The sequence below is a fragment of the Callionymus lyra genome, chromosome 14, assembly GCF_982586985.1.
Source record: "Callionymus lyra chromosome 14, fCalLyr1.hap1.1, whole genome shotgun sequence".
NCBI classification, from domain to species: domain Eukaryota; kingdom Metazoa; phylum Chordata; class Actinopteri; order Syngnathiformes; family Callionymidae; genus Callionymus; species Callionymus lyra.
This window is the reverse complement of record NC_141831.1, coordinates 18600418-18627751: the sequence shown is the minus strand read 5'-3', so window position 1 is coordinate 18627751 and position 27334 is coordinate 18600418. Positions and strand designations below refer to the sequence as shown.

Here is a 27334-nt window from a genome sequence, read left to right as displayed (position 1 = left end):
CAAGGCCCTCTGAGTCTGTGCAAGGTCCTTCAGAAGAGCAGTTGGGGGTTATCTGTGGTTTGCACATTTGACCACCCCAAACAAAAGGAGCTGGTCCTCGGGGTCCCATTGAGCACAGGCAGAGCATCACTCTGTCCTGAAGCAGCCGTGACTCTGCAGGATGGCTGGTTAATCTGTAGGATGTTCTCGAAATACACTTCCTAATAAGATCAGATCATCTGAGCAACACTCAAGTCAAGAAGATTAACCTGCAAACTTAGTGGAGGTGGAGCCTTTTGACTTGCACCTGCACACACCTGCAATATGGATTCCACAGTCTGCCTAAAGAACCAGGGGCCCCCACGTTGGAGGGATTCGCTGATCCCTTGCAATCTTACATCAAATCCAGAAACACAATACAGCAAATTTACCGGATTAGAAGAGGATCAGCTTTTGAAATCTGTGTGTGAAATGGAGAAGCTGCGATGTCATTCTTTTCCGTCACACTCCTTTGACCAAGTTGAACCTTCAGCAGCTGGAATCCCATTTCTCTTTAGGTCTGCAGCACCAGACAAGTGTGTTGGGGTTCTGGTTTCAAGTGCAAGGTGTCAAAGTTTTTTATCCAAGCCACATATTTTATAAGCAGACAGTTTTGCTAGTGCACTTCAACCAATTTGACTTCAACAACACACGAGAAGCTGACAAACCCACTTCACCGACACCGACTTTTGACAGTCCTATGACATCACCGGCTTCTGTCTCCTTCGTTGGGTGTCGGACTGACGGGGCAGCATGATTGAGAGGAGCCGGGTCATTTGGCAGAGGTGCCAAGATTAAGAGAACAAATGAGCAATCCACTTACCCGGGAGAAGGAGGCCGACCTAATCTCCAGACCTGGGACCAGAGGTGCAAAATCTTTTTTTAGTCCTCTGGAGGCAGTTTCACCCTGTGACCAGATGTGCTGCTGCAAGCAGCTGTCGTGGAATTGGCAGATGTTTAAAGGTTCCAATACAAGCCAGTTCCATATTTTAAATGGATTTCTGGAACGGTGATAAAAGCTACTATGAGACGTCCACCAAACACAAACAGTTTGGAAAAAAAAAAAACAGAACCACAAATGTGCACTGGGCATTATAATTTAATACTTTAAAAAGACTAACAAATACAAGTCTGGTGGAATGTCAGTTTTTGGAGACGACTGTCAGTAGCGTTTGTCCTCAGGCTGCGTTGCCACGGTTATTTCTTTACTTCCAAAATCCAAGACTGCCATCAAGTGGAACGCCATGTTGGAGAGAACCACCAGGTACTCGGAGAGAGCGAAGAAAGTGTAGACTGAGGAGACACAAGACGATCATGGAAACAACATTCCACAAGAGGACGGATACCTTGTTGACTTTTCCTATTGATGAGGGTAATTGTTAATAATTGTAATGAACAGGGGGTGGATTGGCGATAAGATACGCATCATGATACAGGGTCAGCGATAGGATATATTACGATATTGTAGTAACAAGGATATATTTGTAGTATTGTCTGAGTACTTGACTCTTGCGTTGCAGAATTAACAGACCACATGACGAAGTCGTAACTTCCATCATTTGTTTTGGAACCAAAACTATGTCCAAACACCAGTTTTAAAAGCTGCTGGAGTTGACTGTATCCTCTTGTCCTCAGTCATCGCAGGATTTTGTTTCTTTTGCAGCAAATGACAGAATGACTGCTGCCATCTAGCAGCGGGACGTTTAATTGCAACACAAAAATGGACAACGGAAATATTTCGTTGTTATTTAAAATAAAAATCTGATTATTTACATTTTTTTTAATGGAATAAACCAAAAGCACTATGACTAAAGTAAAATTATTTGAAAACCAAATCGATATTCTCCCCCGCCTCTACTTACAAAGGCTCATTTTAACAACTACTAAAATGCATGTATACCACGTTTACAAGTATGGTTTTATTCTGAAGAGAAAAGGAACTATTTAAGTTTAGTATCATGTCTTAACTAGACAGAGTAAAGATCATAAACAAGAAAATCAACATATATGAAGACAAAGTTGACCACAGATGGCAAACATTAACTTACTCATTAAACTTAAGGGGAAACTAATGTGTTGATTTAAGGGTGTCATCAGTATGTGTCTGTTTGTACAAAACTCTCTTTTCATCTAAATATTTACATTAGAAAATGTACTTTAACCCCACCCAATGAAAACTATTTTTTCTGGAGAGTAACCACCCCGACTCTGCTGTGATCGGTCAAACATCAGCGTTGGTCACGGCGCGTAAATCCCAGAGGTCTCCACATCCAAGGGACTTATTGTATAAACAAAGTGGGACGTGATTACAGCTGGCTGCTCGAGGAGTGAAGCCATTATTACATCATAATGAACTACACTTGTTTGTCAAGATTTCAGATGGGCAGAACATAAAGCAATAAGTTCAAAACATGGTCATGATGAGGGACTCACTGTATCTTGGAGAGGAAGACTTCAACATTCGAAACAGTAGGTCAGGAGAGTTTAGTTTTCATACAAGTTGCCCTTAAAGCATCTCTAAATATTACAGGAAGGAATACTACTCACCTCCTTTCTCACAGAACTTGTTGTGGCGTCTGAAGAAGTAGGCTGCGGCTGCACAGCAGGAGATGTTGAAGATGAACAGTCGCACTTTCCACTTATATGACCTCACTTCCTGTTGAGAGGACGGAGACTTTAGTTCAGGCCACGGCACTCTGCAGTGTCTGCACAACAACACTTGCCTCCGAGTTGATGTGGACCCTCTGGATCACCTGCCACAGTCTACACGTGCCGAGCATGTGCAGCAGCGAACTGATGATGAAGGCGATGAAACCATTTTTGTGAACAACTGTTAGAAAAAAAAAAAAAGATCCTTATGGTGGGGAAAAACAAATTTGTTCGGATGGCAATATGTCAATCAAACTCGCATTAATCAAAGAGAAATGTGCTGTTTTGGAGTGGTTTAGAAAACGGTGGTGGTTGGACTTTTGAATTTATAATGTGGCGTCTTCACAAAGTTTTAAAGACCACCTACATTACATTTAACAATATATATTTCCTTCTTAAGACTAAAAATAAGTTTAGAATTCTCCAAAAAGTTTAGATTATTAGCAGTGTGTGTGTGTGTTAAAGTTGAAATGGTCATGAATTGAATGGAAGCTGATGTCGAACTCACCGTAAGTCTCTGTGGAAGACACGTAGGTGAGCAGCAGAAGACCCGAGTTCTCCGCCAGGCTGCATATCAAAACCAGGACACTCAGCACCAGTTCTATGGGTTTGTTGGAGAAGCGGCTCCTGTAGAAGTTGAAGTAAACGACTGACAAAAAGAACCGCGGTGCAGAGTGGAGCCCTATGCAGCAGCGCCAGATGTATCTCTCGGGGACTCGACTGATGGCGGCACTTATGGATGGGAGGTAGTTTGTGACCTGTCGGAACGTAACGCACAACATAAGGATGTTTGGTGGAACCGACTTCGCCGTAACACCCACCTTGCAGTGCGTGTACGTGGCCTCTTCGAAGTGGTACATCAGCGAGACGATCAGGCAAACGACAAAGCCGACCAGCGGGAGCAGAACCGTCCCGACCGTGAATCCAACGACGGAAATTCGGATGAGAGGTCGATCCCGGTCCAAACTGCCATATGGACCCTGAAGCATCCTGGGTAAGAACAAGACGGTGAAGACATTGAGTAGGATGTCAACAAAAGTGACTCACAAAGTTACACGGTATAAGGAAAGCACACGGGAAGTAGTACACAAACATAACAATAACTATACATATACATTTAAAACAACATTATCTAGTAAAGCTATTATCTTTTTTTTTCTTTTTTTTTTTACTTTACTTTTAGACCTACCTTCCACAGAGACGCTAACTAACAAGCTAATTCCTCAGGTGAAAACGGCATTGCTCAACACGGAGACTCAAAAGGTCATGAACCGACCTGCACCCACCTGAGCGGCTGCCGGGGTCAGACAGACCGTCGACCGGGTTCACCCGCGCCGCCGCTCCAACATGACAGCTGTGTAGCTCCGTATTAGCCGCAGACGGAAGTGCCCCGGCTAGCCGTGCTAGCTAACTAGCTAGCAACTACGCGAACAATCGAACATGAGCGAATCTTTAGAGATTAACGTCAGTTTTTTTTGTAATCGAAAATCCACCGGAACGATTACCGACGTATGTCCTCGATTTAAATCGATAATTTAATTTCAAGAGTTTAACAATTCCTCAACGAGTGACAACCTGTTGGTTGTTTGCATCCGCTTTTTTTTTTTTTTTTCAAATTAAAAGCATTCAAGAACCGTCCAAAAGTCCAATGACCTGAAACGTCTTCGCTCACAAATAATATTTATGTTGAGAACCAAAGTGATCAGTTTTAAATTATGTGATATTAAAAAAAAAACCCTCTTATATAAAAGTTTAATGAAAAATAATAGCAGGATTAAGATACATCAAATGAAATCCCAACAACTATATAGTGTCTTGAGATAACTTTGTTATGATAAGACACTTTAAATAAAATTGAATTGAATTGAACAGCAAATTTCAAGTAAGGATTATTTCCAGAAAGATAGATAATTCTGTACATAAATGAAATAAATGATCTAATTAGATTGTTCAAATAAGCTGAGTAAAGGTAAATATAAGGGTAAGTGGTCTTTTGGAGTTCAGGTCTATTTGCATTATTTAGTGAGAAGTTCTTTCACAAGGTCCGTGCAAGTGTCCTTGTTTAGATGGTTGACCACAGATTTACTCCATATTCTTCTTGATCCAATAACTCAATCAACAACTTCAACATAAACCTAGGAATGTGTTTTCAACAATTTTTTTTGTGAAAAGAAAATATAGGTGATATTTACAAAAAGTTCAATTGAACATGTTTACGTAAAATGTCTCACAACTCTTGTGAAATATTTACCATTTAATCTGGCTGTCATGTTTTCTTTTAGAAAGTCATCTTCTGTCCGTTATTATTATTATTTTTTTTCGTGTTGTTTACACACATTTTCAATCAAGTTGTTTAAGATAACCGAGGACTCAAATTATAGTATAGTCGGGCTAATTAAGTCATTTAAATAACGAGGTTTAATGATAACCCTCAGAACATTTGGCATTAGGCGGCCCATTTCTGAGTTCTGAGTACTCATTGTAGGAGTTTCTGGCTTGAGAAACCAGAGTCAGGGCTGAACATGGGTCCTGTTTGCTCTCCCTGTTGTTTCTATTGAGCACTTCCAAAATCCTTTGCAAAGTGGATAAACTCTTGATGGAGTAGTTTAGAGAGAACCATACACGGGACCAAAAGCCTTATGCATTTTAATCACAGTTGGTTTTATAATCAATATTTTATGTAAACCAACGGGTTTGACTTTGATCAGGCAAAAGGTGATTAATTCCATTTAACAGCTTTTAATGATCAAATATAGAAATCCCCCCCAAGCCTTCCAGTCTTTGATCCGCAATATTAAAATATTCGTTAAGTGAACATCAAATAATGGATTTCAGAGCTACACCCAGACTACAAAGAACATAAAAACTATATTTAATATCTTTGCTTGAACCTTCAGAATCCCTCTCATCCTGGATAAAACCTGAGCAAGGGACATGGACAAGATATAAATAGTAACTCAGGAGATGATAGAAGAATAGAAGCAGTTTAGAGATTTGGTAATTGTGTGTGGTCTAGGCTGAAAACACTGGTAAAACTCTCATTACTCTTCTTCTGTTCCTTTAAAGACACACTTTAAAAAAAAATGGGCATCATAAATGGAAGAGCAAACACAAGTTTGTTTTTTTTCCTCTGCTTATTCATCTTTTACTTTTAACTAGGAAAACCTGAACTGTCCAGGTCACTAGCGATAAATAGAATATTACCTGTAGAACAAAAAGCGACTCAATATTGTCCGTGAAGGTTCTCTTTCATCCAGGTCATGGTTATCCAAGAGGTTAAAAGGCCAGTCAACTGGACTGTGTAGAGACTCAATATTTGTCAATGTGACCTAAAAATAAATGCTTGAAAAAATAAATCACAAAACAGTCTGGAATAAGGCTCCATATATATGCCCAACTAATTATCTATATCCATTAATTAATATTTGATCTTCTCACATGGATATTGCAGATTACAAGGATACTGGATGAAGGATCAAAATGCATTCTAATGTTTCTCTATTTGTAAAATCAAACATAAATTAGATAGTTCTTGGAAATTTCAATACATCTATCTAACATCTAACACAAAGCGCTGGGATGTTGGGGTTGAATTTATGTTTTTCTAGTGTCAAATTAATCTGACCACCAGGTGAGACCGTTCTTTTTGTCTATTACCATTCCGTGCCCTTAATTTAGGGATCAGCATATTCTGATGACTTTATCCTAACTTAAAATATATTGGGAAATTCTGATTATGAATGATACGATAACTACAGGTAAACATGTCAATATGATATTATGCACTCTAATTCAAAACACTTAACTGAACCGTTAACATGTTTAATGTTTTAATCTATATGTGGATTGTTTATCTTAAAATGTTTACTGTTGATAAGTACACTTACTTTTTATTAAAACGATATACACAAAGAGCATTAAAAACATAACAATTATTATTACCTCATCCTTATTATTGGTGTTTAAATAAGTAAGTAAGTAAGTAATTTATATTTGTAGAGCGCTTTTCCAGACCAGGGTCACAAAGCGCTTAAACATTCAAAACAATACACAATTAAATATATAATTAAATGATCAAGACTTCACCAAGACAAACACAGTAGTCCCAGAGAGTCAAGGAAAAGCCTTCACTAATAAAAATGTCTTTTTATTAGCTATTTAACCTAATCTAAATAAATTGTTGTTTTATTCCCAGATCGTGTAGAGGGTTAAGAGTCTCTCTAAGACAGGAAGGGGAGCTCAACCATCTAGGAAATAACCCTGGAAAAACTCTCTACAAATATTACTTACTTACTTACTAACTTACTTAACATACTTAATATAACATAACCCAGGTTCTATGAATGCTCTCACCAAGATACGTTACTGGTTAATACCAAGGAGATGACCGACGGAAGAATAGGGGCTTCGTCCACAATTAGGTTCAATGAATCGAAGTGGAGGAATTTCTCTCGCTGGTGTCTCGTAGCCCTCAGTGGGACCTCCATCTGGTGTTGGACTCTCTCATAGGGCCTCCTGATCAGGTCCTATGTTGTTCTTTAAAGTTTCCAGCTGGCCCGGTATTCAGCAAAGACAACAAGTCAACTTTGTGTGCTCTATTTCAGTCTTTCGTTTGGGGTCAAGGAGTAGCTTGTGAATCTGCCCCATATATTTTTGCCCAAAATATTCTCACGTCTTCCTTCTGAGCAACGGCCCTTAGACTGCAGGCACTCCACTTGCCGCCTCACTCGGACTTGGGCCAGGAATGTCTCCATCTTCTGTGTCCTTTGACCAAGGGCTCATTCCTCCGGCCATGTGGATGTTTCTGTTGACCTCCTGTGGCTCTCTCGGCCTCTATCTCTACATTTGCCAGTGTACATCCTTGACATGGCAACAGGGTCAGTAGCCTGTACTGTTTTAGGTGCCGTCTATTCCCCTAGGGCCCAGAGCCTCAGTTGACTTGTGTCCTGGACCCGCGGTCTCCATGTGATCGCTGCTGTCAGGAGTGGTGGTCAGCAAGGAGTAAACATATCCAGTCATTCTTCATTTTAGTTTTAACCAATAGTGAAGTACTATTAGAGGGCGTAGAACTATGATGTAGTACCCCTGTACTCCAACATCAAAACAACGCCCCCCGAGAAAAACAACCCTGCATCTTGCCACAATTAGCTGGGATTGGCTCCTATCCTAAGTAAGTAGGATAAAATTAAAAAAAAAAACAGGAAGAAAAAACACACATTTTATTTAAACTTATATAAAAGGGTAAATTATTGCAGACTTGCTTCTTGAATCATGAAAGAATAATGAATTAACTTTTTCACGAGTAAACTCTTTCACTCTGTTGCAGGATCACAATGAGTCTTTTATTTGGTGGTGATGTCTCCGCAGTGACTCAAACAAAAGCACAAAACACACAGTGTGCGACCCTCAACCCCCCTACCCCCCCTTTGGACTGTCAATGGACACACACTCTTGCAAATATACAAACACACATGCACGCATCATGGCTGCCTCCTCGCTCTGCTGCCTCGTCGTTCTGTCGGGTGAGTCTTTTCCCTTCTTCTGATCTTCTGTTTGTTCACTGTAGCGTACATGTGTCTGTGCAGCAGGTTGCTGGTTCCAACCCGCTGATGCTTTCAAGGTGGTGGAAGGAGGCGTGGCCTCTTTGTCCTGCCAGTACTCTGTGAAGCGGTTCGGACTGAACCGAGTGTGTTGGGGGAGGAGCTGCGGAACCTTTTGGTGCAACAACATCCTGGTCCAGATGGATGAGAACGGCGTGATATCCAAGGTCAGATCATAAAAGTGCAGTGAAGATCACACAATGGGAAAATATAAGTTACCTGGATGTAACTCCAGTTCTATTAGTACATGCAAAGCCCTCTTAGGAGCTTCACTATTTGTTTATCCCTTCAGGCTTCCACCTCTGCACCTGAATAAATGTAATCTATTCTCCGCCCAATTGGGGGGAAGGGTCTGCCCCCCTATAAAGGCCCTCTGCTACCGCCATAGTCTCCCTTTTGAAACTCAATGACGGAGAGAAGACCCAGCTGGGCAAACACACTTAACTACTTCACATGTACTAATAGAACTGGAGTTACATCCAGGTAACTTATATTTCTATTACGTACATGCTCCGCCCTCTGAAGAGCTTCGCTATTGGTTTATTACCTAGGCGAAGGCCATAGGGAAAAGTTCACTTCTAGCTTTGACAGATACAGTATCTTCACTCAGTTTCCAAGAAATGAAAAAACATCCCACCTAACCTCACTCTGTTGTAGATAAGGCTCTGCCCGTTACTGTCTCTGAAACTGTGTGAGACAGAGAACAAGCAGTCATGTCACGTAAATAAAAACACACAAACGTGGCCGTAGACGTCCATGAGGCAGCTTGACAGATATCTTCAGCTTTCACTCCTCTAAACAAAGCGGCCTCCTCATAAGATTTGAGAATTGCATTACAAATCTAATGAGCAAAATGCTGAGAGGATACTTGGAAGTATTGGACTCCAGCAGAGACTGTACATGAAAATGGGTGTCAGTCCTCTGGAGAGTTCTAGGGCATCAAGTCTCATCCTCTCAACATCCAAACCATGAGGGGACGTCCGAGAACTGAACAGGAGGAAGATCTGGAACAGGCCAAGGCTCCCCCACTGTCAACTGAACCAGGTCCAGGAACCATCTGGCTTTAACAAGCCCAGCCTGACCACTGCCGCCATAAAACCCAGTAGTGACATTATGTCTCTGGCTGGTAGAGACGAGGTGGTTCGAACCTTATCTAACTGATGTACAGTAGTAATGACACCCTTCTCTTGTCTGATAACAGAGCTGTCATGTTTCTCGAGTCTAGATGCAGACCAAGGTAGGACATGCGTTGACTTGGTTCTAACATGCTTTTCTTCATGTTGACCAGAGACCCCAATTGCGATATGTGACGCAAGACTAGGGCGGTTTGATCCTGCACCTCTTGGTCTCGCTGGACAGCCCCATCCACAGGTTACGAGTAGCCACCAGCGCCACTGCTTGTACATGCCCCGTATTGATGGCCAAAGCGTGGGTCATCCTCTGCGTAGCGGTGGCTAGGGTGTGAGCCCCTTTAATCTCCTCTAGAGACAATGTGGTGGGCTCAAAAGTAATTTTGTCCAGAGACGAGGATGCTCAGATTGATAGCAATCGCTAACCAATGAGAGCCCGATGTATAAGCCCGGTTCATTAGCGCAGTGGTGGTGCAGTTCCGCGCGTCCGGAAGGGACGCAGACAGGTTCCAACAACCCGATCGGAGCTGCTGCCGAAGCAAAAATTGAGGGCAAGTCGTCGACCGGAAAGCGGTGCTTGGCCACTGCTCCGGCAGTGGAGGTTGTAGCTGGAGTTTCCTCAAATAGAGACCCAGGGTCCTCCAACTCATAGATGTGACGGTTGTCCTCCTCCCCATACTCGAACCAGGCTTTCTTAGCTTGTGAGCGAGTCGGTGAGGCTTCCATGGTGTTAGCCGTCTGGGTGGAGCTAGCTGCCATTGCATTAGCTGCTACAGGGGCAAGACCTCCCCGCCGCAGGCGTTCTTCCCAAGGATGAGCGAGGCAACCGGGGCTTTTGCTTTTAAACTGAATTGGTTCCAATAGACGTCCCAACACACCAAACAAAACATGCTTAGTACATGGATGTACTGCAAAAAAATTGTTATCAATAAAATACGCAAGTTATATATGGAGTTTAATTTTCTGAAACTAAATAAAACTACCAACTAGATATTACTACCAACAACTAATGAATCACAACAACAGGCAGTTAAGCCGTGGACGGCGGATGAAAAACATTTCAAACTGGTTTAGTGTGGATTATTTGGAGATCTCATGGTTCCACATTTCTACACACTTTTTGATTGAAACTACAGAATTTTAATGTGGTGTGAATTATAGGCAATTGTAGGTTCATGAATTTAGTCCTTAAGTAGTCCCTCTTCTGAAATGACAATTTTGAAGGTTAGTTATCCAGAGGTTTGGCAAAGCAAGGATGAAATATACTTGGGGAAGATCAGAAGGTAACACCCCTGAAATTAGTATTTAACCTGTCTGGTAAGGAACTTTTACAAGAAGAATTGTTCCCTCTTTACGAGTTGTCCTGAAAGCTGTCAACTTTGGACATGTAGTTCTTTAGACCAGCTGCAGTTTTTTAGTAAATGTCTTAATTCATTCATCATTTCTTTTTTGAATTCTGTTTGCTTCAGGAGTCGGAGCGTTACAGGCTAATGGGCAATGTGTTGGACGGAGAAATGGACCTGGACATTGTAGGTGTGCAATGGACGGATAGCGGCCCCTACTGCTGCAGAATCAACATCGCTGGACTCTTCAACGACAAAAAGGTCATCATGAACCTGCGAGTAATCCGAGGTCCGTCCATCCATGATGTAGCTTCACTCACTAGAACATCAAATGACAGTTGTTTTTTTCTTCTTTGAAATAGGAAGTGTTTTAGCCCGTACCACCAGTCCTAGTGTTACTAAACCAACACCTCTTCAGAACGTCAGTCATGTGACCTCCCCAGCCCTGTCGAACATCACTGTAAATATGCTTCAATTCTTGGCGAGTTCCAACTGGAATCCTTAACTCTAATTAGTAATGGTTTCTTTTTCAGGCCACGTCCACTCCACATGTTGATGTGCTCTTGGTGTCCGGCGTGTCACTTCTCTTTCCACTAGCTGCTCTTAGTATTTTCCTGCTTAAATGTGTGTTTAACTCGTCCAGAGTTAATAATTGATGTTTTTCTAAGGGTATTTTTCTTTTTTTCCAGCAGGGCGAGTGTGTGACCGATACAGTGGTTGGTGAGTCTCAATTCAAGTCCCAGAGTCACCAATAAGATTAAATCGCACATTTTACAGCTGCATGTGTGGAGAACCACGTCACATCCTGTACGAGATCCGGACCAGGAGTCGCGGTCAGGAGAACATCTACACGCTGGACTAGACCTGACATAAAATACTATCCGGATCTTAACTTGCTGCACATTTTTTTTTTTGGTTGTTTGTGGTGAAACTTTTGTCCCTTAAAATTTCACAATAAAACTAGAAAACCATCTGTATATTTCTCTAGAGTTGAATCGTTCTTTTCTACTCATTGTGGTCATTAAGGGGCAAGATCCTATCCAAGCTATTTGGGGTGAAACACCTGATCAGGGTGCGATTTTGACACAGCTTTTGGATTATAGGAGAAAACTGAGAGTCCAGAGAAGAAGAATTGCCTTATGCTGTGACTATGACTTTGTTAAATTGATACACAACCACAGAAAGTGGATTTCCCTTCATAGATGTCAGGCAAACTGTAGGCCTTTTACTATGGTCCACAACAGCGTTTAATCATTTCTGTTTAAAAGACCTACCATGGAATTTGAATTCAGGTTTAAATTTTGTGGATTCAAGTTTTTTTTTTCTCCGTTTTGACCACCTTTGTGATTGACACCTGTGCTCTACTTAAAAGGCCAAGAACTGTGAGATCTCTTCCTTTTTGAAAAAGAGATCAAAGCTTGAATGTTATCATTTCATTTGAATACTTGTGGGTCAATTTTTCTCCAGGCGGTTCACTCGATTAAAATTTTGGTAGACTTTCATCCACACAGCTACTCGTGCAAGGTTAGATGTATGACAACATCAATGTACAGTTGTGACCTCGGGGTGAGTCACATGACCGCGGTGTGTCACTCGCCCTCATTTGGCCACATCGCCTCGTATAAAAGGTAAAGCTACAGGAGGAAAACACTTTTGACAGCTGCTCTTCCCACTGTTCTGCAAACCTTAAGTGGAATTACGTGGGTTCCCCCGGCCACACCAGCAATAGTTGGTCCCTACAGCTGCAGCCATGGTGTCCCCCAGGGTTGCTCTGCTGCTCCGTAAGACCCTCAAATCCTCTCACTGTTGAATTGTCCAAACTTCTTTCAACCAAATTTCTGTTTTTGCAGTCCTCATCATCAAGCTGGCGGCGTCAGGTGAGTCTTTTATGTCTATTCAGGAAACATGGGGAGAGGAACACGGAGAAGCTAAAAACCTTTCTTTTAACCCTTGTGTAATCTCAGGGTCAAGGTGACCTGAAGGCCTGAAAACCAATGTGTTAGTGGTATCCCAGAGGCGATACAACGAATACCACATACACATTTGTTTTTCCAAGCCTCCGGGTCACCTTGACCCTGAGATAACACAAGTGTTAAACATCAAATTTAAATTCTATCTGGATCTGTTAATGCACTTAAATAACATTTTTATTTCCTCCAATCTCTGCTTGTCTGGATGCAAATATGATATTTATCAAAGTCTATTAAACCTAAAACACTTTGCTCAAGATCAGCTTTTCAAGTCAAGAGAATTTTAATATTTAAATAAAAAACAAACCAAGTTTAATTTCTAATTTAATTTAATTTATCGGAGAAACTGAGCGAGGTTTTTGTTGTTTGACTGAATATAGCAGATGATATAGCAGATGACTTAGAATAATCCATTATCTATAAAAAAGATGATTTAATTTCATGAAGCGTTTAGAGAAAATGGATAAAGAAAAATATCTGACCTGTGTCATACCATCAAGTAACCAGGCCTGGCCTCAAGTTTGCCCAGAGTGGTTGATTTACCATTAACCATTACCTGTCCTTCTCACACTACCCACATCAGACCAGAAGTAGAACTGACAAAACAGGATACAGAAGTGGGGGGTGATATGGAATTGGGGACCAGTGGTTGACTTCATTTTCATGATTCCTGCTATAGACACAGATAAAAAATAATTTATGATTGTCTTCTAGTATCACGTTTACAGACCATGACCATGGTGGTCTTTGTTTTTCATGATAGGCTTGGTTACAACTTTTACTATCCTCAAACCTTTACTTTACTTTCCTTGGGAACATAATTTCTGTATGGAAGAGTCAAAGACAATTGTAGGTGGACACTCCGATCCAAATGACAAAAAATTGACAAAGTAATCGATTACCCAAGAGGACTTATAGTACTTAACCATAATAGTATTAGGGTTATACAGTTGAAACCAAGTGATGGAAAAACTATGATACAATAATCATTACAAGTTGATGAATGTTTGATTGACGGTAAAATAAAAGCAGTTTCATTGCAGATGACGATTCCGAATCCTCCTCTTTAGAAGAAACTGGTTTTAAGAAAGACTCCCTAGAAGGTTCGTATGTAATTAGACAACAATAGAAAACATCTATAGAGCCTATTCATGTGCTTGCTTATAAGATGACAACGACAACACCCTAGTCACAGCTTTCCTCAAACTACTAATCACTGTTTCACCAGTAAACATAAACAAAGTGAAAAATAACCCTTAATGTTTTATATCTCATTTAAGAGACGGCGAATAACACACTAAAATAACATTTTATGCTTAAAGCTTTAATGCTACAGATCGGCTTTTCCAATCAAGAGAATAACATTTTCTAAAGATAAACAAATGACCTTAATTTCTCCATTGAAGAAATTGACTGAATAAAGCAGATGAGCTTTTAGTCCATTATATAATTTGCTGACTTTGACAAACATGATTTAGAGTAAACCATTATCAATAAAAAAGACAATGTCATTTAACATTTAATATTTATACAAAACACTAAACTTTCCTAAATGGCTTACTTTGATAGATTTTTCTCTCTATGTTGACAGATTTTGATGTTCTGAGCTAGCTTTCAGGAAAAGTGTTTTTGATCAGAATCAGAAATCAGTTCCACTTAATGTTAATTAACGTCAACATCCACCGTGTCAGTGTAAATTATAATCCTTTTTTTTTTTTCTTAACTAATTCAATTTAAATTAAAGGATTAAGGCTTGGTGACAACTTTTACTCTCCCCAAACCATTATGTTAATTTCTGTGCAAACATAATTCATGTATAAGGTAATTAAAAAAGATCAAAGACAATTTCAGGTGGACACTCTGATCCAAATGACAAAACTAAAGGACCAGGTAACCGATAATACAAGAGGACAGGGTTATAGAGCTGAAACCAAGTGATGGAAAAACTACGATACAATAATCATGAGAGGTTGATGAATGTTGGACAGACGGTAAAATAAAACCAGTTTCATTGCAGATGACGATAACGAATCCAGCTCTTTAGAAGAAACTGGTTTTGAGGAAGACTCCCTAGAAGGTTGGTATGACATTAGACTACAACATCTAAAACGCCCATTTGTGGGCTTGCTTGTAAGATGACAGCATGTTTTTGTTTAACTATTATGACCCCCCACCCCACCCCATCTAGAAGATGACTCTGAAGCAATTGCAGACCAGGGAGGTGGGCAAGAGGAAGCCCAAGCGCGTTCTCTGACAGAATTGTAACCAAATTGGTAAACTTAAAAAACTACTGCATTTTATTTGGGCATCTGAAAACTGACTCGGACTTGGACTAGAATTACAGACTGCAGAACACTATCCATTTGCCAGGATAACTGAACCTAAATACAACTAATCTATTTTCACTAGCTCTACAACTTTACCGGTCTTCTTGACTCTTGCAATTAATGATCTTAATTCCTCTTCTCTCCATTTTCCCCTCCAACTACTCCTTAATCTAACTAAAATGTGATCACCACAAATGTCAAAAACAATCACAATTCAATTCAATTCAATTCAATTCAATTTTATTTAAAGTGTCTTATCATAACAAAGTTATCTCAAGACACTTTACAGTAAATAAGACTATAGTTGATTAAGGAAAAACAGATCCCAGCAATTCAACAATGAGCAATAAGCGAAACACTGTGCAGTGAGCTATGGCGAGTAAAACTTCCTTTTAGAAGGCAGAAACCTCGAGCGGAACCTGACTCATTGTTGACGGCCTCCTGCTTCGACCGGCTGGGAGGAAGGATGGGGGGGTAGACAGATGGATGGAAGGAGAAGAGTGAGGGAGGATATAGTGAGAAAAAAGAGGAGAGTATGAGAGAGTCCATTGAGGTGCTGGAGAGAACTCGGGATCTGATGACGTGGTGAAGATCCTGGATCAGCAGCAGCTCTGGAGGTGGAGCCCTGGGGCTCCGGGAGAGAAGTAAAAAGGTGTGGGTTTAAACTGCACAGGTGATGAATGTAATGCAGAAAGAAGGACATACAGAGCTCAGTGTCTAAAACTCCTCCAGCAGCCTATAGCAGCTAAGATAAACAGTTAGGTTAATTATAGGCTTTATCGAAAAGTAAGGTTTTAAGATTGTTTTTAAACATAGAGAGGGTGTCTGCCCTCCGGACAAAAGCCGGTAGTTGGTTCCACAGCAGAGGGGCTTGAAAACTGAAGGCCCTGGCTCCAAATCTACATTTAGAAATTTGTGGTATAACTAATAGATCTGAGTTTAAGGATTGTAAGGTCCTAGAGGGTTGGTAAGTTTGGATTAGATCTTTAATGTATTTTGGTGCTAGACCATGTAAGCCTTTATAGGTTAGGAGAAGGATTTTAAATTGTACTCTAAATTCTACAGGAAGCCAATGTAGGGAAGACAGCACAGGGGAAATGTGTTCGCGCCTCTTAGTCTTAGTCAGGACACGAGTTGCAGAGTTCTGAATGAGCTGAAGAGTTCTGAGAGACTTTTTTAGAACATCCTGACAGAAGAGAGTTACAATAGTCCAGCCTGGAGGTAACAAAAGCATGGATGAGTTTCTCATCAGCATCTAAAGGAAGGAGGTGCCTGATTTTTGAAACGTTACGAAGGTGGAAGTAGGCAGTCCGTGAGATTTGTTTTATGTGCAAGTTAAATGATAAGTCCTCGTCAAAGCAGACACCCAGATTCTTTACAGTGGTGCTAGTAGCAGGAGCAAGTCCATTATGTAAAGCTAGATCATTAGTAAATGATTGTCTGAGATGCGGACCAACTAGTAAAACCTCAGTTTTTTCCGAGTTCAGTAGGAGGAAGTTTTTGGTCATCCAGGACTTGATATCTGTAATACAGGACTGTAGTTGTGTTAGCTGATTTCTTTCATCTGGCTTCATTGACAAGTAAAGTTGGGTGTCATCAGCATAACAGTGGAAGTTTATAGAGTGTCTTCTGATCAAGTCCCCTAGTGGGAGCATATAGATTGTGAAGAGGATTTGACCAAGAACAGAACCTTGTGGGACACCATAGCTGACCTTAGTGTGTGTCGATGAGAGGTGGTTGACATGTACATAGTGCGTTCTATCTGACAGGTAAGATTTAAACCAGTTTAGAACAGTTCCACGTATGCCTATATGGTTTTCTAGCCTCTGTAGAAGGATTTGGTGGTCAACAGTGTCAAATGCAGTACTGAGATCTAGAAGAACAAGATCTGAAACATGGCCCTTATCAGAGGCCATCAGCAGGTCATTACTTACTTTTACCAGGGCGGTCTCTGTGCTGTGTTGTTCCCTAAAACCAGACTGAAACTCCGCAAATTGATCATTGTCATGGAGATAATCACAGAGCTGACTTGTTACCACTTTCTCCAGAATTTTTGAAATGAAGACAAGATTAGAGATAGGCCTATAGTTAGTGAGAACCTCTGGATCAATAGTGTTTTTTTTAAGCAGAGGTTTAATTACTGCAACTTTAAAAATCTGAGGCACATAGCCTGATGTCATTGACAAGTTAATAATGTCATGTATGAAAGTGCTAAGTAAGGGGAACAGTTCTTTAAGTAGCCATGTGGGAATAGGATCGAGAAGACATGTTGTGGACTTTGAGGAGGAAACAACCCGGGACAGCTGTCGAGGACTCACTGGTAAAAAGGAGTCAAAATATAGATCAGTTATAGTGTCTGTGTCCGGTGAAGCTGCACCGGTTGTATTAGAAGAATCTAGCAGGTCTTGAATCTTTCCTCTGATAATTTTTTCATTAAATAATTTTTTTCACTTATCTTCGCCCATGAATAATTCTCCAAATTTACCTTGGATATGAATGTTACTTACTGCTCTACCACTTTTCTCATACATGTCACAAACTCCATTATTGTAACAAAGAAAGAGGTTTATGACTTTTCTGTAGATACAGAAGATGTGGCTGAGCCTGAAGTAATTCCAGAAGAGGATGTTGGACAACAACAGGCGGATGCACCTAAAGAAGGTGAATATGTAAAATGACTAAACTTCAAGAGCGTTATACAGTTGACTTACTTTGGAGAATCATGACCTGGATTAATGAGAACCTACACTGCCAAAAAGATGGTTGCACACAGTCGATTAATCAAACTTGTTAGTAGATGGCAACACTTATGCCACTGAGAAAGGCGTTTTCTATAGTTTTGGGTGGTTTAGAATGACATTCATAATTCATCATTTTGCATTATGCTTTGAAGGTGTCTCTATTCCTTCTCTATTCTACCTTTTTGTGTCAGAGCTACTGTCTTTAAACCAGGATAAACCAATGTCTAGATGCCGATGAAGCTCAACTAAAAGACAAATAAATCTTTTTTTTCTCCACTGAACTAATTCCAGACCAAGGTGATGGACAACAGCAAGCTGAAGAGGTCACCAGTCAAACGGAAGAGGAGGTCACACAGAAACTGTAATATGATCTTTGAGAAAATAACAATATTCTACAATTGAGAAGATTTTAAAGCTACTAACAGATCATCTGGTTGTTGTCTTTTTAGGCAAGAACTTCCTCTTTGCAATCCTCAAGAATGTTCTTGTGACGGAGTGGTGCCCAGAGAACCGCAGAGGAAGTGGTCAGATACATTAATGTTTTTGTATTCTGCAGTAATTAAAGCCTTGATTTCCATCTAAATATTTTTTTGTCTCACAGTTTTCAAAGGAAAGGAAGCAACATAGTCTTGGACACTGTGTTTCAAAATGGACCAAAGGGCTTACTTTACCGCTGTGAGCCAATAGGTCAAAGAGTCTTTGTAGAAACTGTGTACCCTGGCTTTGTAAGATTTTCTTACGACTCTTGGCGACGTTGGGGAAGGAGACACCAATCAAAGCCAGTGGACCTCATGAGACTCGTAGGCCCTTCTGTTGAAAAGGACCCCGCCATTAAGTTAGGACCTTTCACACCCTGCGAAGGAGATGGAAAAGTCGTTTGTCTGAAAATTGATGACAAAAGGTCTCTGTCAATATTTCTTTGAGTGTGCGTTTGTCTGTCCGTCTTACAAAGGATAAGGTGCATAACACTATAACAGATGGTTTAGAAGTACAAAACCCTAATTTAATGCATGTGTCCCCATTTTGTCCCCATCAGCTTGTGTTAAAAAATGTAATTTGTGATGAAATATGTTTTACTTGAAAAATTATACAAAACTAAAAAATGTTTTAAAGTTAACATTTGTTTAAAAAATCTTTCCAGACAAACTCAAGATCCCAGTGTCCCTTCAGATTCAAGTGGGCCAGAAGATTCTACTGATCCACTGTCCCCAGGGCAACCCGAGGCCCCAAGTGATCCTACAGACCAAAGTGGACCAAAATATCCTGCTGATTCAAAACAACCCCAGGACTACAGCGATCCCAATGACCCAAGTGACCCCATGTACCCTTGGGACCCATGGTTTCCCCACTACCCATGGGACCCATTGTATCCCAGTTTTCCATTAGGCGCTCGCGACCCTGCATACCAACATGGTCCAAAACACACATGGGACCCTAAAGACCCAAGGTTACCCAGAGATCCATTAGATCCAATGGATAAATGGGACACTAACGACCCAAGGTTTACCAGAGATCCATTAGATCCAATGGATAAATGGGACCCTAAAGACCCAAGGTTTCCCAGAGATCCATCAGATCCAATGGATAAATGGGACCCTAAAGACCCAAGGTTTCCCAGAGATCCATCAGATCCAATGGATAAATGGTACCCTACATACCCAAGGTTTCCCAGAGATCCATCAGATCCAAAGGATAAATGGTACCCTACATACCCATGGTTTCCCAGAGATCCATCAGATCCAATGGATAAATGGTACCCTACAGACCCAAGAATTCCCAGAGATCCATTAGATCCAATGGATAAATTGGACCCTAAAGACCCAAGGTTTCCCAGAGATCCATCAGATCCAAAGGATAAATGGTACCCTACAGACCCAAGAATTCCCAGAGATCCATTAGATCCAATGGATAAATTGGACCCTAAAGACCCAAGGTTTCCCAGAGATCCATCAGATCCAAAGGATAAACGGTACCCTACATACCCATGGTTTCCCAGAGATCCATCAGATCCAAAGGATAAATGGTACCCTACAGACCCAAGAATTCCCAGAGATCCATCAGATCCAAAGGATAAATGGTACCCTACAGACCCAAGAATTCCCAGAGATCCATTAGATCCAATGGATAAATTGGACCCTAAAGACCCAAGGTTTCCCAGAGATCCATCAGATCCAAAGGATAAACGGTACCCTACATACCCATGGTTTCCCAGAGATCCATCAGATCCAAAGGATAAATGGTACCCTACAGACCCAAGAATTCCCAGAGATCCATCAGATCCAAAGGATAAATGGTACCCTACAGACCCAACGTTTCAAAGGGATCCGAGTGGACAAAAACATCCTGATGATTCATCGTCGCCTAGAGATCCAACAGACCCGGGTTATTCAACAGACCCAGATGACCCCCAGGACCCCAGTGACCCTGCAGACCCAATTAAGCAAACTGATCCCATTGATACAAACAAAGGAAAGACAAAAGATCTCCCAAGACCAGACGATCCTAATGGACAAGTGGATCCTGAACCACAAGTGGAAACTGAAACAACTTCAACATTAAAGGAAACTATTGACAGTCAACCAGGACCAAAAGAGCCTAAAGAACCAAAAGGACCTAAAGAACCTAAAGGACCAAAAGAACCCGAAGGACCAAAAGAGCCTAAAACACCTAAATGGCCTAAAGTACCTAAATGGTCTAAAGGACCAAAAGAGCCTAAAACACCCAAAGGACCAAAAGAGCCTAAAACACCCAAAGGACCAAAAGGACCAAAAGGACCAAAAGGACCAAAAGGACCAGAAGGACCAGAAGGACCAGAAGGACCAGAAGGACCAGAAGGACCAGAAGGACCAGAAGGACCAGAAGGACCAGAAGGACCAGAAGGACCAGAAGGACCAAAAGGACCAAAAGGACCAAAAGGACCAAAAGGACCAAAAGGACCAAAAGGACCAAAAGGACCAAAAGGACCAAAAGGACCAAAAGGACCAAAAGGACCAAAAGGACCAAAAGGACCAAAAGGACCAAAAGAACCAAAAGAACCAAAAGAACCAAAAGAACCAAAAGAACCAAAAGAACCTAAAGAACCTAAAGAACCTAAAGAACCTAAAGAACCTAAAGAACCTAAAGAACCTAAAGAACCTAAAGAACCTAAAGGACCTAAAGGACCTAAAGGACCTAAAGGACCTAAAGGACCAAAAGAACCCGAAGGACCAAAAGAGCCTAAAACACCTAAATGGCCTAAAGTACCTAAATGGTCTAAAGGACCAAAAGAGCCTAAAACACCCAAAGGACCAAAAGGACCAGAAGGACCAGAAGGACCAGAAGGACCAAAAGGACCAAAAGGACCAAAAGGACCAAAAGGACCAAAAGGACCAAAAGGACCAAAAGGACCAAAAGGACCAAAAGGACCAAAAGGACCAAAAGGACCAAAAGGACCAAAAGAACCAAAAGAACCAAAAGAACCAAAAGGACCTAAAGGACCTAAAGGACCACAAGAACCTAAAGGACCCAAAGGACCAAAAGAGCCTAAAACACCTAAATGGCCTAAAGTACCTAAATGGTCTAAAGGACCAAAAGATCCTAAAACACCCAAAGGACCAAAAGGACCAGAAGGACCAGAAGGACCAGAAGGACCAGAAGGACCAAAAGAACCAAAAGAACCAAAAGGACCAAAAGGACCAAAAGGACCAAAAGGACCAAAAGGACCAGAAGGACCAGAAGGACCAGAAGGACCAGAAGGACCAGAAGGACCAGAAGGACCAGAAGGACCAAAAGAACCAAAAGAACCAAAAGAACCAAAAGAACCAAAAGAACCAAAAGAACCAAAAGAACCAAAAGAACCTAAAGAACCTAAAGAACCTAAAGAACCCAAAGGACCAAAAGAGCCTAAAACACCTAAATGGCCTAAAGTACCTAAATGGTCTAAAGGACCAAAAGATCCTAAAACACCCAAAGGACCAAAAGGACCAAAAGGACCAGAAGGACCAGAAGGACCAGAAGGACCAGAAGGACCAGAAGGACCAGAAGGACCAAAAGGACCAAAAGGACCAAAAGGACCAAAAGGACCAAAAGGACCAAAAGGACCAAAAGGACCAAAAGGACCAAAAGGACCAAAAGGACCAAAAGGACCAAAAGGACCTAAAGGACCTAAAGGACCCGAAGGACCTAAAGGACCACAAGAACATAAAGGACCTAAAACACCCAAAGGACCAAAAGAGCCTAAAACACCCAAAGGACCAAAAGGACCAAAAGGACCAGAAGGACCAGAAGGACCAGAAGGACCAAAAGATCCTAAAGCAGGACAACCTGATCCCCTAGTACCCAAGGAACCAGAATCCCCAGTTGAAGCTTTTGATGCTGGAGAATCCTTTGCACATGGTCCTTTCCCACTCGAACCACAACCAGGTGGTGGACCATGGCCACCAGGTCTTGGTCCAGTGGGGCCTGGTAATGGTTATTGGGAGCCAGATGGGGGTTATTGGCAGCCAGGTCGTGGTGGTAAGGGGCGTGTTAAGGGTCATTGGGTGCCAGATGGGGGTTATCGGCAGCCAGGTCGTGGTGGTAAGGGGGGTGGTAAGGGTCAGTGGGTGCCAGATGGGGGTTATTGGCAGCCAGGTCGTGGTGGTAAGGGGCGTGGTAAGACCCACTGGGTGCCAGGTGGGGGTTATTGGCAGCCAGGTCGTGGTGGTAAGGGGCATGGTAAGGGTCAGTGGGTGCCAGATGGGGGTTATTGGCAGCCAGGTCGTGGTGGTAAGGGGCGACGTAAGGCCTACTGGGTGCCAGGTGGGGGTTATTGGCAGCCAGGTCGTGGTCGTAAGGGGCGTGGTCAGGGTTACTGGGGGCCGGGTGGGCATTACTGGCAGCCGGGGCGTCGTCCAAGGGGGCGTGGTAGAGGTTATTGGTTGCAAGGTGGGCAATACTGGAGGCCAGGACGTCGTCCAAGGGGACGTGGTAAGGGTTATTGGAGGCCAGGTGGGGGATATTGGAGACCAGGCCGTGGTCGTAGAGCGCGTGGTAGGGGTTATTGGTGGAGAGTTGGGCGTGGCGTGGGGTCACCTGGCGCAGCTGGTTGCGGCTGCTGCTCCTGCAACTGTCAGTGTCCATGCACAAAGCGTTGTAGGGAAGAGAAAGGTTCCATGAAACGTCAATGTCAATCTAAGAAAACTGACACTCGTATCAAAGGCCAAATATGCCATAAGAAGAAAGGTGTGCAAAAGAGAAAAGGTCAAGTCAAATGTAACCAAAAAGCATCTTGCAAGAAAAAAAGGGGAAGCAACATCTGCTCAAAGAAAAACTTCAAAACCAAATGCCGTAAGTTAGAATTTCAAAATGACTGACAATTTTGACTTAGAGCTTCTTCTCTTCTATATAGGGGGTGAAAAAAACAAGAGGCCCTGAGGTTCCTGTGGATCTCTGACTTAAGAGTGGAAATAATGTAAGGAAAATAAATGTACCATCACATATTCAAACTATATATATATTCCGGCTACCAAGGAGTTTATATTTTTTAATGGTTTCTGTCGGTCAGGTGTCTCGGATCATCAGCTAGAACCTATATAACCCTCGTTGTTACGGCTATCTTGCCGGCACTGTATTCCATGCCTTTCTTGCTAGGTTGTGCTCATTGACTAATAATGATATTAAGGACAATTCAAATACGTATAAAAAGTATGAAAGATGAGGTGCCTGGTGGAGTTCTGGAGTCATTCAAATGTTATTAACCGTCCCCAAAAACATTTAAAAACGTTTATGTTGTTCATAATCCAGTAAAAGCATATATAGTTTATAAATATTTGTGAATTTTAGAATGATAATACTCTATTTGACTTCTATTGTTAACCCTTGTGATTTTTCAGGATCAAGATGACTCAAACAACAAATATGTTTGTGGAATAAAAAAAACTGCCCTAAAACCTAGCAAGTCCAGAGGCCTGTCAGGAGGACCATGTTTAGCCCTTTATCAGAATTCAATCACCCCTATGCGTCTGTTGTCTGTTAATTAACGATTATTTTTGTACTTCCGAAATTCTTTATCTTTTGGTGAAATGTCTAAGCCATAAGAAAACGCTGTATTTGTTTTATATGGTTAGACACAAACTCACATCAACCTGTGGCTAATAATAAGTAACTAAAAATGACTGAAACAAATTAATATTTTGATGCAGTTGGAGTTGTTTGTAAGCAACCTGAGATAAATATTGTTTTTTTCTCTTCTTTCAGGTTCTGAAGATCCATAATGAAGAAAATTCAAACAATGTAAAAAAAAGCTTGAGCAAAATATTAAAAAACGAATTTACATCAATAAAGACCAAAAGTATGTAAAAGTTTGCTACATTTCCTACCCTTTTACCACTCACACATTATTTTTCTGTCAAGACAGCTCACATGAAGGAAGGGTGCCAATGGGTTATTGAAAAAACTTTTGTTTACGACAGTGTGACTAGTGCTGCTTCTCTAGCCCTCTGGACAAAACTTCCCAAATTTCACCAGACCAAAATGAACCCCTTTACAAAAGAAAACTAAATGAAAAATATATAAAAAAAAACCAACTTCTATAGGGTATTTTTGCATTTTTATTAAGTTTTCAAATTGTATTACATTTTAAGCATAATGTGTTTTCAGTACTGTATATTCAGAATCAGAATCAGAATCAGAAAACCTTTATTAGTCCCGCGAGGGGAAATTCGGTTTAACAGCAGCAAGAGAAATAAAAACGCCAAGAAATAAAAACGAGAAATAAAATCTAAATGGAATAAAAGATAAATCTGCGCTATATAATATTTACACAATCATATTTACATAAATAACAAGAGGTGCAGTTAAATAGTTATCTTGGTGTGTTTTTGTTGTGGAGTCTGATGGCAGCAGGGAGGAAAGACCTGCGGTACCTCTCCCTCACACACCGGGGATGGAGCATCCTATCACTGATGGAGCTCCTCAATGCCCTCAGTGTGTGCTGGAGAGGGTGAGACAAGTTCCTCCTCATGGAGCCCAGCTTGCTCCGCATCCTCCCTCCAGTCACTTCCTCCACAGGATCCAGGGGGCGCCCTAGGACGTAACTGGCCTTCTTAATAAGGCTGTCCAGTTTAGCCCTATCCTTTGCTGTCATGCTGCTCCCCCAGCAGACCACACCGTTGAAGATGGCAGAGGCCACCACTGAGTCATAGAATGACTTCAGGAGCGGCCCCCGGACACCAAACGACCTCAACCTCCGGAGCAGGTAGATTCTACTCCGCCCCTTTTTATAAAGAGCAGCAGTGTTATCCACCCAGTCCAAGCGGTTGTTGAGGTGAACACCCAGGAACTTGTAAGTCGTGACAATCTCAATGTCCTGTCCCTGGATGTTCAGTGGTGAGGGGGAGATGGAGATATTTCCTGTTTTATAAGTCTTTCAACCATCTCAAGATCAATTTGTGGCAGCATTCACACCCAACAGTTGTCTGACATCTTAAAAAGCTGCTAGAATCCTGTCATGTGTGAGTTTGTTTACTTAAGCAAAGTGTAACAGGGCTAAAAATAGGATTGTGGGCCCAACATGGTAGCGCCCTGTAAATACAGAAGAACTTTTGACGATAAATTCTCTCGTGCAGTGCATTGTTGAGATCTTTCACTGTCAAGATTAAGTTGATCAAAGAGAACATCCCTCCCCTTTTGTGTAGAACCCCTGCTTTCACTGAGCCTGTCTCCGCCTTGTGGGCCTTCTTTAAGCCTGTAACTCTGGCTGATATTTCAGCACTGGTGAGCAAGATGAAACCCTTTTCTTGCTCGTCTGACGAGTAGGCTCTTTATTAAAGTATTTTATGTAAGTGGCCCCTGGGTCTGGGTCTGTGTTACAGTGGTTCTCGTCATACCTTTCTGGGCACAGATTCAGTGTCTCTGTCAATCAAATAAGGTCTGAATCAGCGGATCTGTTGTGTGGAGTCCCTCAAGGTTCTGTTTAAGTCCTTTATTATTTTTGCTGTACTTGATTCCCCTTTGTAAAATCATTCAGAAATTACCTGATGTTTCTTACGACATTTTTGCTAATGACATCCAGCCCTACTGCTCATTTGATCCAACTGAGCCCCAGAGGCTGAACACTTAGTCAATTGTTTGCTAGAAATCTAACAATGGCTGAGTGAAAGCACTTTGGAGTAAAATGTGGACAAAACTGAAACTCTGGTTATTGCTGCTGATGATAAGATTCCAGGGTTGAGTCAGTACTTGGGTGACTAATAGGCCAGTCTGTCAAACTGAGCCTGAGAAACCTGGGTGTTGTATTTGACAAAGACAAGTCTCCAGTGCAGAACTGCTTACCAACTGAACTGAAAAAAAATGCTAAACTTCTAAAAGATGTTGTCACAACAATCCATGCGTTTGTGTCTTCTTGTTTAGACTATTGTAACAGTTAATTGTTGTGCCTAAACACATAAAAAACTCTACAGCGAGAATTCTGACCCGCTCTAGTAGGAGAACTCACATTTTCTCGATCCTTAAAACTCTGCATTGGCTGTCGGTTTCTTTCAGGATCAATTTTAAAATTCTGGTTCTTACTTTCAGAGCTATTCATGGTCAGACTCCTCCTTACATCAGTGATCTGATCCAGCCTTACACCCCAGCTCGGGCTCTTAGGTCTGTGGATCAGAATATACTGATGGTTCCGCACACACACTACAGAGGAGAGAAATCCTTCCAAGCCTTGCTCCTAAGCTTTGGAACGATCTTCCTCTCCCTCTCAGTTTGATGGATCTACTGACTCCTTGACTTTCTGGGACTCCTGTGTTTGTCTTATGTGTCTCAACCTTTTTAAAGTATTTATTTTAACTGTGTATTTTTTTTTATTGTTAAAGTGCTTTGTGACCCTGGTCTTGACTGGCGCTTTACAAATGACTATTACTTACTAACTAACTTACTTACTTATTTCATCATAGATGAACACATATATTTTTTAAAAAGCGCACATGAATAAAAATAAATCAAAAGTAGCAAGAACAATATTAATATTAGTACTTCTCAAATAAAGAGCGTTAAGACAATTGAGAAACATATGAAGAGGGTGAAAACACACAGTGCCCTTGGAGTAGCTCACTGTTTAAAAAAAAAGTTTGGTGACCCCTGTTTTAAACTCTTGTTAGAGAGGATCTCAAGAAGCGCCCCTTGTATGTCCAACAGGGATCAGCAGCCTCTACTATGAAAACCACTTCTCTGGGCAACTGCTTATACCCCCTTTACCAATACCTGGTCTTGGTGGTGATCTATCTTTTTTTATTATGGAGCTGTTATGGAATTATCATAAAATGAAGCATTGATAAGATACTTATGATAGTATTTCAGATTAGGTTTTCTGCTGTCATGGTGGTATGAGGCATGTGTACCAGATGGACATTATTGGTATTATGAGGATGGGTACTGAAAGCCTCACAGGTGAGATGTTCAGGGCATGTCCATTGGTAGTAGGCTATGTGGGAGACCAAGAAGAAGAGCTGGACAATGAAGCTGAAGAGACGACTCTATCCCTCCTTGTTGAAGCTGTTGCACCCTCTACCTCAAATAGGAAGAAAAAGACGTCTTCTGCATTTAG

The 27334-nt window shown here is 41.4% G+C and overlaps 3 protein-coding genes across 8 annotated transcripts; 2 read left to right on the top strand and 1 right to left on the bottom strand.

The window, feature by feature from the left end:
• Positions 1-1099: 1099 nt before the first annotated feature.
• pgap2 (post-GPI attachment to proteins 2) lies at positions 1100-4260 on the bottom strand. Of its 2 annotated transcripts, none has more exons than XM_087807524.1 (6): positions 3954-4260; positions 3489-3657; positions 3176-3425; positions 2738-2848; positions 2566-2670; positions 1100-1311 (listed from the first exon to the last, which is right to left on the bottom strand). In XM_087807524.1, exons 2-6 carry the CDS (start codon positions 3654-3656, stop codon positions 1181-1183), a joined length of 765 nt encoding a protein of 254 aa, XP_087663650.1. In that variant the 5' UTR covers position 3657; positions 3954-4260; the 3' UTR covers positions 1100-1180. The 2 variants fall into 2 exon arrangements, with proteins under 2 accessions (XP_087663650.1, XP_087663651.1); XM_087807525.1 differs by lacking the exon at positions 3954-4260 and adding an exon at positions 3857-3940.
• A 3534-nt stretch (positions 4261-7794) lies between these two features.
• timd4 (T cell immunoglobulin and mucin domain containing 4) lies at positions 7795-11717 on the top strand. 4 transcript variants are annotated; one of them, XM_087807486.1, is made up of 7 exons: positions 7795-8189; positions 8256-8434; positions 10867-11029; positions 11103-11200; positions 11274-11364; positions 11433-11460; positions 11518-11717. In XM_087807486.1, the coding sequence occupies exons 1-7, from the start codon at positions 8105-8107 to the stop codon at positions 11600-11602; spliced, it is 729 nt and encodes a 242-aa protein (XP_087663612.1). In that variant the 5' UTR covers positions 7795-8104; the 3' UTR covers positions 11603-11717. The 4 variants fall into 4 exon arrangements, with proteins under 4 accessions (XP_087663612.1, XP_087663611.1, XP_087663610.1 ...); XM_087807485.1 differs by having other exon boundaries at positions 11430-11460; XM_087807484.1 differs by having other exon boundaries at positions 8253-8434.
• A 663-nt stretch (positions 11718-12380) lies between these two features.
• On the top strand, positions 12381-24092 carry LOC148066347 (uncharacterized). Of its 2 annotated transcripts, none has more exons than XM_087806779.1 (11): positions 12381-12521; positions 12591-12617; positions 13754-13813; positions 14728-14787; positions 17621-17698; positions 18070-18139; positions 18228-18302; positions 18380-18679; positions 18920-23085; positions 23147-23209; positions 23995-24092. In XM_087806779.1, exons 1-10 carry the CDS (start codon positions 12491-12493, stop codon positions 23170-23172), a joined length of 4893 nt encoding a protein of 1630 aa, XP_087662905.1. In that variant the 5' UTR covers positions 12381-12490; the 3' UTR covers positions 23173-23209; positions 23995-24092. The 2 variants fall into 2 exon arrangements, with proteins under 2 accessions (XP_087662905.1, XP_087662904.1); XM_087806778.1 differs by having other exon boundaries at positions 18058-18139.
• The last annotated feature ends 3242 nt before the right edge of the window (positions 24093-27334 follow it).